We start from the raw sequence: 12,068 nt of genomic DNA, 5'->3' as shown, positions 1-12,068 counted from the left end.
GGGACCAAGCTGGCACATGGGGATGGAGGCTGGTTCTGGGAATGCAACAGGGACAGGGACTGCAGGGCCCTACCTCCTTGGAGCAGAGCGTTCAGTCTAGTGGGTGCTGGGGGTGACAAGGAAATCCCTGTCCCTACACTCAGGGCTCAGTGGCCCCATATACAGGGACACGAGAGCTTTGGAAAACATTCAGACCCAGCTAGTCCATGGTCAGTTCCAGTTCTCCTGGGTCGACTTCCTGGGGCAATGTCTCCAGCTCCTCAGGTGGTGTGGTCTGGGGCAAATGGGTGAAAAGAATGAGGTTCAGGCCCCATTGTGCCCCTATCCAGAACCAGCACAATGCCTGAGCCCCACTGGTGTGAGCTGAACTTCTCCTCCTGGCTTTGAGCAAAATACTGCTGTCCCGACCTCTTTCATCAGGCCAGAAGAACAAACAAATTAGTCTCAGAAGACACACAACCAGAATGTTCCTTTGGCACAAGGATGTCAAACTTCGGCTTGCTTATTTCAGACGTGCCATCAAGAAAGGCCAATCACCAGAAAAGAACATCATGTCTGGTAAAGCGGAGGGTCTTCCTCCAGGAGACGAGCAGAGATAAACACTGCAACAATGAACTCAAATTAACTGATTCTCATCAAGGTGACACGGTTTTGTTCTGGTGCACGCAAGGCTGCCAAGAACCGGAGCTGAATTGATGGCTACTAATAACAGCAGGACACATTACTGAGCTTATCATTTCATGCGCCATCTCCTGCAACCCCACACCCTGGGACACATTTTGGCTGAAGCTGAGAAAAACCCCGACTGCCTCCCAACATAGCAACAGTCCATCCAGGGCTCAGGTGGGCTCCTGTGCAGCACTGTCTGCCTGGTCTCCCCAGTCCAAGCAGGGTCCCCACTGAGACCGACAGAGGCTGACTCAGAGCCTCGGCAATTAGGAGCACCAGGCCTCTCTCATTAGTGGCCGGCCCCACTGCTCCCGCTGCAGCCTGATAATGAGGGCAGCAGGCTGGGTGGCAAGGGCGTCTGCACCCGGCCAACACCAGCAGCACAGGCTCCACCCATTAGCCTGCCACTGTCGCCACTGCAATGCCCTGGAGCACCCAGGAGCGGGGACCTGAGGGGCTGTCGCCTCGTGATTGGGTCTGGATACTTTCTGCACCAGGTATTTTTTCCACAACCCCTTGTCTACCATCTTCCATGCTCCCATGCCTCTTGTACTCCCCATGTCTACCCATTTCACAGATGAAGCAACAGAGGCCCAGAGAGGGTAAGTGATTTGTATTAGATCCCTTAGTTGCGGCCCAGCTGGTTCAATGGTCCTGTTCCCAACCACCTCCCAATCCCACCTGTGGGAAGAACAAAGCTGGCCCTCCTCTCTCTATGCACTGGCTGTTAATGTCAAGGAAGAACCACAGGTCTTGGGGGACCAAGAGGCACCCCAGGAAGTGCACAGTGAACTCATGTGAGCCAGTCAGGAGACTGAGCACAGCATGACCATCCCAGGAGGAGCTGTAGCCCCTCAGTGGACAGAGTGAACACACAACTTCTCATCTAGACCTATCCGCAGCCCAAACACTCCTCCCTTCTCCCTCACCTTCCTCCCTCCTTCTTATAATATAGGAAGAGGCCATATTGCTCTCACCCAATGGTCTTCTCTGCTGTCTTGTCCCCAACCCCATTCCTAACTCATGTCCCTGCTTTCACTGTGTCCCCTGCAATCCTCTCGCCACAGAGCAACTTAAGTCATCACATAGAGACTCAAATCAGGTCACATCACACCCCCGCTTAAAACACTCCAGAGACTTCCTATTAAATTCAGAACAAATGGCTAAGCTCTGTGCGAACGGCTTATGCCCACCTCTAATTCCCCGTGCCCAGAAGCCTTCATTAGCTCTCTGAACAGGCCCAGCTGCCTCAGGGCCTTTGCACTTGCTGCACCCTCTGCTGGGAAGGCTCTTCCAGCCCACATCTTCTGGGGACTCGCCCCTGTTTGTGCATGAGGCTCTTCCTAAGTCCAGTCATGCTGCCACATGACCCTTTAATTCATCTGAGCCCCAGGACTGCAAGGTGTCGTTTCATGTTCGTTCTGCGTTGTTGTGTTTTTTTTGTTGTTGTCTTTTTTCTCCCTTCCTCAGAAAACAATCTTCACAGAAGCCAGGATTTGCCCAGACATCACCAGCCCCTCACTAGCCTCTAGAACATGGTATGCATACAGTGAGCAAGTTATGAATGATCCATGAGTGGACAAGCGAGTATCACACTCTTCTCAGAGATGAAGAAAGGTCTGCGGCCCTAACACCTGCTCCCCCCACTTCACTCAAGAATAAGTCCCCTTGGAAGTCCAAAGAACTCTCATCCTAACCCAGTGAAGGCCAACTCCCCAGCCTGCTGTAAACAGGAATCTCAAGTGGAGATGCTTCCCTCACCAGCCCAGGGCTCTGGGGTATCAGGGTGGAGAGAGTGTCTGGGAGAATGCGTCCCCCCACCACAGACAGCTGTGGCCCTCCTTTGAGACCACTGCTGTTGCTAGGAAATGCTCTCCAGGGAGCAGCTGGAATTAACCTGTCAGCAGCCTGCCTCTGTGGCAGAACTGGGACCCTTCCAGGAGACTGAGACGCAGCTCTGACCCTCCCCTGGTCACACATACCTAGACACTGACAGTATTTGTGGGTTTGAGGTGCTAGGGAAGTAAACTGGCTGCTGAGCCCATTCCTCCCAGAGACACATACAAACCATGAGCCCACCTACCCATGTGTGGAGAAAGACATCCATTCCCTGGGCCTGGGCCTGTGGGAGCCCTTTTACCGGCCGGGTTCACTACACATAATGCAGTAGGGGGAAAACGACTTTACCTTGAATCTGGGCTTCCCCACTTACTAACTGGCCATGTTAATGTCCTTATACCTCACTCAACTTTTGAATGTTATTGAAAATGTTCCAAGGTTGCCAGTGACCTCCACATTGTCAAATTCAAGCCTATGTCCTTGGCTGAAATGCTTCATATTTTCAAAGACAGCGTTATATTTTACAGGGATCTGGTGCCGTAGTTTACAGGGAGTTGTGCTGCTGCTTCTTCTTTTTTTTTTAGAATTCTTTCATTTTTAAATTATTATTAATGTTAATGAAAATTTACAGAGACTTTGGATTTCCATTAATTCATTGTTGCACTTTTCTCCCTACCCACCACTCGCCCATAGTACACTCTTTGAAAAGTAAAAGAAAAATTCTTTCATTTTTTTATAATCCCTCCCCCCAGGTCCACTCCACTATGCAGGCTTCGTTCTGGACTCCTGTCATGACAATAATACCTAATCACATATCCCTTTTAAACCGTTTTCTCCCTCATCTGTTTCAATGCAATATACATTATTTATCCCATCTTTCTCGTCTTCCCCCAACCCTGATGTCAGTACTGTTTTACAACAGTGGCACTATGTAGTATTTGTCCTTTAGTTACTGAGATATTTCACTTGGCATAATGTCCTTCAGGGTCACCCATTCTGAATACTATTGCATGAGTTCCTTGTTTTTCAATGCAGCATAATATTCCATTGTGTGACTATACCAGAGCTTCTCTATCCATTCGTTTGTTGATGGGCACTTAGGTTGTTTTCAACTCCTTGCTATTGTGAACAAAGACGCAATAAACTTGGTTGTGCATGGGAGTTATGCTTCTAACCCAACGAGGATTATGAACCCACCAGCTTCTCTGAGGGGGAAAAGACGGGCCTTAGACTATGGAATTTACAGCCTTGAAAACCCACTAGAGGGTTAGTTATAGGTTCCAACTCAATGGCAATGAATTTCTTTTCTTTCCTTTCCTTTCCTCTCCTCCTCTTCTTTTTTTTTTAAATGAGTTTCTTAACCACTACCAATCCATCCCATGCCCAGTCACTGCCATCAAGTTAGAACACGGACTCATAATTGGTCCTCAGTGGGTTTTCAGAGGCTGTAAATCACAAGGGAGTAGAGTGCTCAACTTTCTTCCTCAGAGCAGCTGGTGGATTTGAACTGTTTGCCTTTGAGTTGGCATGGCAAAACTCCTTACCTATTAGGCCACCAGAGCTCCCTGCCAAGCCCTCTAGCCCCCATACCTTCTTTCCAGAAAAACCATCACTTCCTGAAATCATCTTATTTATTTGCTCATTACTTGTTATTTTTTAGTTCCCCCATACCAGGTAATCTCAAGGGAGAAGGTTCTTTCTGTTTCATGTACTACATACTGCAAAGTTAAAACAGTGACTGACACAGGGAAGCTACTTAAAGATGAATTCCAGTAAAATAAGAGTGGAAAAAACCCCAAACTAACACAACACCAAACAGGAGGAAGGCTTAGTATCTTGGAAGCAGTGTCTCTGAGGAGGGCAAGAAAGGTAAGTCTCAAGGCAATAGCTGCCCAGCAATTAGTTTAGTTAGATGGGGCAAGGGTTGAGAAGAATTTTTACCAGGTAGAAAACGATGACTGTATACCACAGAGAGTAACACTGAGATGCTGCATAATCTTGAGGATTGGAAGATAGATCACACTGTGGTCAATAAGATAGAGGTGAAAAAAAGAAAGTCAATTAAAAACTCTAAGAAAACTGAAAAATTATTTTTAAGAAAGTTTTGGACCTGATAAGAAATAATTTGCTATGTGGTGCATTAAAATACAGGTATTCCCCCATCTTTCATGTGTTTGAGCTACAATGAATCACACATAGGTATGTCAGGTTCTGTCTTTCTGGTGCGTCTTGACTTTGGTGGTGTGATTACATATAATGTCTCAGAGTGTAATTCGGTGATGTTATTACTCTTAAACAATCATTCAAAGACATTCAATTTCATGACTTAGTGTTCAAAACACTGTGGTAGAATCAGGTACGGCATGGTCTACCAGAAAGGTTTCTATTGATGCGGGAGTCGTAACAGATAGAAAGTTGGGCAATGGTCAACTCTAATGAAATACAATTGAACTGCATCTATGCTTACCAACTGTTCAGACCTGACTTCATCAGTCCCACACTGACGTTAACTGCTCTGTAGAGCAGGTCTACAATGTGACCTGGTTCAGGGCTTCACACTATAAGAAGCCAGTTGTTAATCTGAAGCCAAGTTGTTCAGGTTGTGCTAACTGCATTCCCTGCACTGCTTATATCTTCAAAATATGCCTAGGAAAAGAAGCCATGCCACTGAATGTTCCAATCCAACAAAGAAGGCAAGGAAGACTCTAGACACAGATCAAAAGATGAAGATCATCAAGTCCGAGGCAAGGGGAAGAACGTTGGTGAAACAGCATGTGAGGGAGAGCTGTCTCATTGGATCATTTCAACAATCATTAAGGAGTAAAGCGTAGTGTTTCAGAAACAGTTAAAGAAAGGTGTGACTGGGATAAAATGGACAGTTTTAATGAAGAAGCAGCAAGAGATCAATCCACGTGATGGAGACACTGTTGATGATTTGGTTAAAAGACTGAATCCTAGAGAGGATTCCTGTGAGTTTACTGATGATTCATGGAAAGCACACAGCCGTCTGAAAACCTGAAGGAACAGCCAGGCGACCACCCTGATGCTTCAGTGCCAGTGAGGGTTGGCGGTTTCAGCGCTTTCAACTCAGACATCACCTCCGTAACATGCATTTAATTAGGGAAACAGGAAGTGCCAATGAGGAAGCTGCTGCAAATGGGTAACACGTGATGATGAATACCTGAAGAGCACATTTCCCACACACATGGCACAGGCTTGTTTGGGGAAAGGGATGCAGCATGGACCAGTCTTTACAAAGAGGTGGAGTCCATCCTGGTTCACACTGAAAGACGGAACCATGATGCGATGCAGCTTAGAGGAGCTGCTGAATTTCAGCTAAAACTTTTTCTTGAATACTATTTTGAAAAGCCCTGAACATTCAAAAAACATGCACAAAAATGAGTTGCCAAGGGAGCTCTGGCAGCCTAGTGGCAAGAAGCTGTGCTGCAATTTGGAAGGTGCATGGTTTGAATCCACCAGATGCTTCACGGGAGAAGGAGGGGCAATCTCCTCCTGCACCACTCAGATCCGATTCAACCATACACAACAAGGGGGTGGGAGGTGGGGGAAATGAGCTGCCAGTCCACTACAGGAGTAACTCCAAGGCCCGGGTGAAGGTTGTGTTATTTGAGGACAGTTTTTAGATGGTTTCATCTCAGAAGAGAGCACCTATTGCCTTGAAAAGAATGTTTTTTATCCTGCTGCTATTTCAGAATGACTCAGTTCATCCTCTTGACACAGGTGATCTAACTCAAGATGTGAAAACAGCACATCTACCTCCCAATATGACAGCTGTGACTCAGTTTATGGATCAAGGTGCTAGGGCCACCTTCAAGACAAACTACCTACAGATCACATTTGCCCAGGCAATAGTGATAGCAGATGGAGATGGAGTAACATTATGTGATTTCTGAAATGAATATAATATCCTTCATGCATCTGGAACACTGCTTCTTCCTGGGAAGGTTCTGGGAAAGTGCATGCAGGGAAAATTGCTGAGTTACGTGAACGCACTCCAAGCATTTGAGCAGAACAAATACAATGAGCAAAATTGGTGGAAAAATCATCCATATAGCAAGGACGCTGACTTTAAAACTTGCTATCACGGGTGTGGACTAGCTCACAGCTCACAAAGAACTGACTGATCAGGACTTTATGGATTTTGAATGAGGAAGAGCAAGGAGAAACTGTCAGAAAATGTGTACAGTGAAAGGGAATCACTCCAGCTCTTTCTAATCTAAATCAGAAGTCTCAGTTGCCTGAAAACAGGGACCCAAGCATGGGTCACTTTGCTAAAGCTGACAGGTGGTTTCAGGAGTCAGTGAGATATTGCTGCAAAATACACGAAGGAAAAGAGCCAGGCAGAAGGCTCATTAATTTCCTGACTAGAAATGCCATCTCCACTCCCAGGGGTAATCCAGATGATCCAGAACTTTCTGTAGGTGGAGCTACAACTGAAATTGACAACATGTCAACATTATCCGACTTCTTCATTATTGGGGTCAATTTTTTTTTATGATCTGTGTATTTCTATGCATGTATGTATGCATTACAATAAATCTGTAAATTCAAAATTAAAATTAGAACAAAAATAAGTTATCTATTTTATGTCAGCCAGATTGGAACCCTTCCTTAAACCGGGACCACCTGTAATCAGAGACTAATACAAGGAGAAAACTTCTTTTATTTTGCTGCAAAGATCACTCTCCTTTGAACGGGCAGGGATCAATACAAAGGACAGAGAGGGCAATGTTGCAGTCTACTCAGCCCTGAGAAGAACAGTATTTCTCTAATGATAAGTCTTCGTATTTAGTGTTGCCAGGCAAGAGTTTAAGGGTTTTACATCTAATAATATTTCTCTCTTTGTAATTCTTTAAGATACCTATTATCATTGTCCCTATTTTTTAGATGAGGAAGATGAGATACTAAGTGAGTTTTCAGAGGTCAGTTTCCTAGAAGATAACGCAGAAGTCCAGTCCCCGGAGTTGATCCTAAAAGCCAGGTCACCAACTGTCAGATCTTGGCCCTTTTTGCCTGCTGAGAAACCAGCACGTGTGCATGTGTGTACACACACACACACACAGAGCACGTGTGCATGTGTGTACACACACACACACACACACACACACACAGAGTTTTGGGAGTCAGGGTGCAAAGCCACAGGACAGCAGAGCAGTGCAGGCTGCCAGCAGAGCTTACCTTCCTACAGTCTCTACAGAACACTGATGAGCTGCCCAGGAGGCCCAGCACCTCCCCGCAGAGCAGACACTGGGAGAGGCCATTCCCCATCACGTTGTGCCTCATGGTCTCCAGCCTTTCCACCAGCTTCCTGCAATGCAGGACAAGGGTTATAGAGAATGGACTTCCTGTCGCCAAACCAACCACTGCTCAGGCACGCCAGCACAAGGCTGACCCCTCCGCAGAAACAATGCTCCCCGGCTCACCCTTTCGCTGGCTAACTCTTAATCACTCATTCATATGCCCTATTCACTGAGAATCTACATGTGCCAGAAACTGTTCAGGGAGCTGGAGATACCATAGCAAATAAAACAGAGACAGACATGGTTCCTGCTCTACAGTACTTATGTTCTGCAGAGGGAGAATGTCCATAAATAAATAAACAAGTGAAATTATTTCAGCTAGAGAGAAACACTGTGAAATACAAATAAATGAAGGAGGAGGAGAGAAGGCTGAAAGAGGGAGAAGCATGTGAGATAGTGCTCAGGGAGGTTCTTTCTAACGTGTGAATTGAGAGCTGGTGGGAAAAGCATCCCAGGCAGAAGGAACAGTAAGTGTGAAGGACAAGAGGGAGACCCATGTGAAACAGGGTTGGAGGGAGAAGAGTTTGTAATCACAGAATGAAGTCGGGTTTTTGTTTTTTCTAAAATCAGTGTGAATCTAGGTTGGAGAGTTTTGAGCAGGGGAGTGATTTGATCTAAGGCCCATTTTGCACATCTAATTCACATTGACTTCTGTGGAAGGAGTTACTACAAGGAGGCCAGGAGGGGGTTGTGGCCCAGGTCCAGGGCAGGGGGCTGAGGGCAGGGAAGGCCTGCATCTTAGAGGAGGCACTGACAGGCTTAGGGTGGGGAGCAGTATGAGGAAGAAAGCAGCATGGGATGACCTGGAGGTTCTTGGATTGAGGGGCTGTGCTGATAGAGAAGCTACAGGGGGAAAAAAAAGGAAGAGTCCTCTCTAGACCTTGGATATTGGGTCTCCAGGAACCTCCTTGAATCCCACTAAATCTGGGATCAGTGTCCCTCCCGGGGGTCCTCCATGACAGACGTCACAGCCCCAGTACAGTCACAACACAACTGATGGCCACTTCTAGTTTGTTGTTCATTGTATCCTCAGGGCCCAGATGACACTCAGTGAAACTTGATGGAAAAAAGGACAAAGGATGAGCACTTTGACGATGTTGTTGCCTACCATCAAGTCAGAACCAACACATAACTGAGCCTCCAGAGGGTTTTCAGAGGCAGTTAATTGTACAAGAGGAGATTACCTATCTTTCTCCCCTGAAACAATTGAAGGACTCAAACAGCATAACCTTGCGTTGGCAGCCCAATTCCTTAACACTAAGCCAGCAGAGCTCCTGATGAGTACACTATTGTTGTTATGTGCCATCGACTAGGAACTGACTCCTAGTTGACCCTCTGGGAGGTTTTCAGAAACAATAAATAGCACAGGAGGAAACTGCCCTCCTTCTCCTGTGGAGCAGCTGGTAGATTTGAACCATGTGACTTTGGGATCGTAGTGCTACTTCTTATCACTAGGACCACCAGAGGTCCCTTATGAATATACTAACTTCTCTGTGAGCTATAGAGAGCTCTGTTGGCCTAGTGGATAGAAAGCCATGCTATCAAGCCAAAGGTGGGTAATTTTAATCTGTGGCCCTCAGGCTTGGTTTTAATTGTTTTTGGTCAAACATTCCTCTAAGTGGTATATTACTGGTCTGTCAATTGGCTGTACAAAGGTAACTCATGGTTGCTGCGATGCTAAACACTGTGACACTGATGTGACAAATGTGATAATGGTTACCCATGGTGGACAGTGTTTGGTGGAGCTCCCCAATTAAAAGAAGCTTGGAAGCAGGAGTGGCATCCACTTCCGAAATAGCTTGCCTCTGGAAACTCTATGAACTTAGAGAAACAATGAAAGGTATGCAAGTGTTCAGGTCTTTCGTTCATAGGGTCGCTATGAGTCATCTACAACTCGACAGCACTTAACAACAATTGTCATAACTATAAGTCGGGGGTGCTATTTTTCCATTTTAAAAAGAAAATGACAGCAATGTGCCAGGACAAGATCCACCACCTGCAGGGCTGTCTGGCCCAGGACCACACTCTCATGTCCTCAGAGCGATTCCACTCACCTCCTCTGTGCCACCAGGTGCCACTGTGGGAGCTGAGGGATGGCAGACTGGCCAGTGAGGTCAATATTCTCCCCACACACCTCCCACCAAATAGTTTGTCTAGGGGTGACCACTCCTCACCTAGGAACCCAGCTTTAGCTCAGCCATGACCTGCTCTTTCTTAGGGACCCTCTGTCAGTAAGAGCTTTCACCTCATGCTTCCTAAGTTATGTGAAAATACAGGACCCACTTCCTTCATCTCAGCTGATTGACCCAAGGCATTGCTTTCTGAGCAATTCCCACACCACTCCCAGACCCACGTTCACAAGTGGGGTCAGACAATGGGAAGAGTCCACTGAGGTGGCATAGAGAAGGCAGAGACAGCAGCCAGATGGATGAGGAGCCAGCAAATTTATCTCATGGCACAAGGAGCCCACTATTCATACTACCCCCATCTTTTAACAAGGTGGGAGCCAGTCATCTCTGTGTGGGCATTTGCTGCCTGAAGAGGGAATAACAGGGCCTTTGGGCATCATCTGTGAAAGGGTAACCCTGCAGTCATTAATTTAATAAAGGCCAATAAAACTAGTACATATGGTATAAACACTTGTAATTAAGCAACAATACTAAGCTTGTCGTCTGAGGAGCACACGGCGAACTGCTAGAGACAGTCATGATCTTTGCAATGATGCCACCATCCGATTGACATTTCTTAAAATTGGTCATTTCTACAATGTCTGGTTGGTTTGTTTTTGTAATGATTGTGTATTTCACAGGAAAAAGATAAATGGAAGAAGAAAGCGGCCAGAATAAAATTAATTCTGTCCAATGTTTTTCCATTTGTGCTTTTCCCATTTTCTAGAAAATATAGATTGTTTTTGTATGTGAAGAAAAAGGGTCACAAAAGAATGTTTAAAGATTCACTGAGGTCTTAAAAGTGTGAAATTGGCCTTTCAAGACCCAACAAGTGATCTCTCTTAGTCTGGAACAGCAGAGGAAGAGGAAGCCCAGGAATCAAGAGGAGGAAATGGAGTGCAGGTCTAATTGCCTCCCTGAGTTACTACCTCCTTTACCATGGACAGGAAGTGAGTGAATGGGCTACCATCACAGAATGTTTTGATCAAAGACTTTACATGTAGATCCTGGTCAAAGGGGGAGGGGAATGTGAAACAGAATTTCAACACACAAGCCAGTATGAGGACAGTATGACAAACCAACAGAAATGGGACGTTCATCTTATATAGAATATGTCCATGCAGTGGGTTAGTTGGGGTGTCTAGCTCCAGAGGTGTTTAGGCAGAGAAGCTGGGAGGGGTTAGAACTGGTAAACATCTGAGTCACGACAGTGGTGTAAAGTCAGCACTGGAATGCAGAGACCAAACTCCTGGGCTCCGGGTTTTGCACTAACACCCTTGCTTTCCTCTCACACCTCATCTCACCCCTGCACAATGGTGCGGCCCTTACCCAATTCTCTGCTGCTCCATGATGTCGAGCCTCTCGGCCCTCTGGATGACCTGCAGGATGGTCTCCACCTCCGTTGGGTTGAGGCACTGGCTCCTCCTTTGCTTCTCAGTCTGGTAGGTGTGTACGGACCAGCCTGTCTGCAGCCTTGGGACAGAACAATGCAGACAGCATTGAGGCATCCCCACCTTTCACCCTCCCATCCAGCACACCCAAAGACCCTGGAGAGGAGTCAGGATGGTTCTAAAGCCCTGGCTCTAGGGACTGGGGCCAAGGGTGCAGAGAACAGACACAGGACAGATGCCAGGTTCCAAGTGCCTCCTCTGCCATTTATCAGCTCCAGGCCTTGGCAAAGAGGGCAGCACCATCTTAACACCTTGGGAGAGGAGTCAGGAATACACTGACTATATGAATGGAGGAGGCTAGCTCTACAGAGCATTAGGTTTTAAGGTTGAGGGCTGGAAGATGATCAAGAAAACAACGAACCTCCAGTCCATGTTATATGAGAGAGATGGACCATTGTTCCTCAAATTCCTCAAAAAGTTAAACACAGAACAACTGCATGATTCAGCAGTTCCACTCCTAAGAATACGCCCATTAGACTGGAAAACAGGGACCCAAAGGGACTTGGACAGCACTGTTCACTGACATTATTCACACAGACAAGAAAATGGGTGAACAAAATGTGGGCTATATGTACAAAGGAACATTATTCACTGATTAAAAAGAGCAAAGTCCTGACATT

At 46.4% G+C, this 12,068-nt stretch overlaps 1 protein-coding gene across 1 annotated transcript in view; it reads right to left on the bottom strand.

Moving 5' to 3' along the window:
• Nucleotides 1–12,068, bottom strand: part of LOC102860528 (rab effector Noc2-like) — a 115,173-nt gene that overhangs the window by 100,636 nt on the left and 2,469 nt on the right. The window contains exons 2-3 of the mRNA XM_006891087.1: nucleotides 11,327–11,470; nucleotides 7,708–7,837 (exon numbers count right to left, since the gene is read on the bottom strand). Coding sequence (XP_006891149.1) covers nucleotides 7,708–7,837; nucleotides 11,327–11,470 — 274 coding nt within the window. The remainder of the gene's footprint in view (nucleotides 1–7,707; nucleotides 7,838–11,326; nucleotides 11,471–12,068) is intronic.

The sequence above is a fragment of the Elephantulus edwardii genome, unplaced genomic scaffold (genome assembly GCF_000299155.1).
Source record: "Elephantulus edwardii isolate Elephantulus edwardi_28Jun2011 unplaced genomic scaffold, EleEdw1.0 scaffold00094, whole genome shotgun sequence".
Classification (NCBI taxonomy): Eukaryota; Metazoa; Chordata; class Mammalia; order Macroscelidea; family Macroscelididae; genus Elephantulus; species Elephantulus edwardii.
This window is presented reverse-complemented; position numbering and strand designations above follow the sequence as displayed.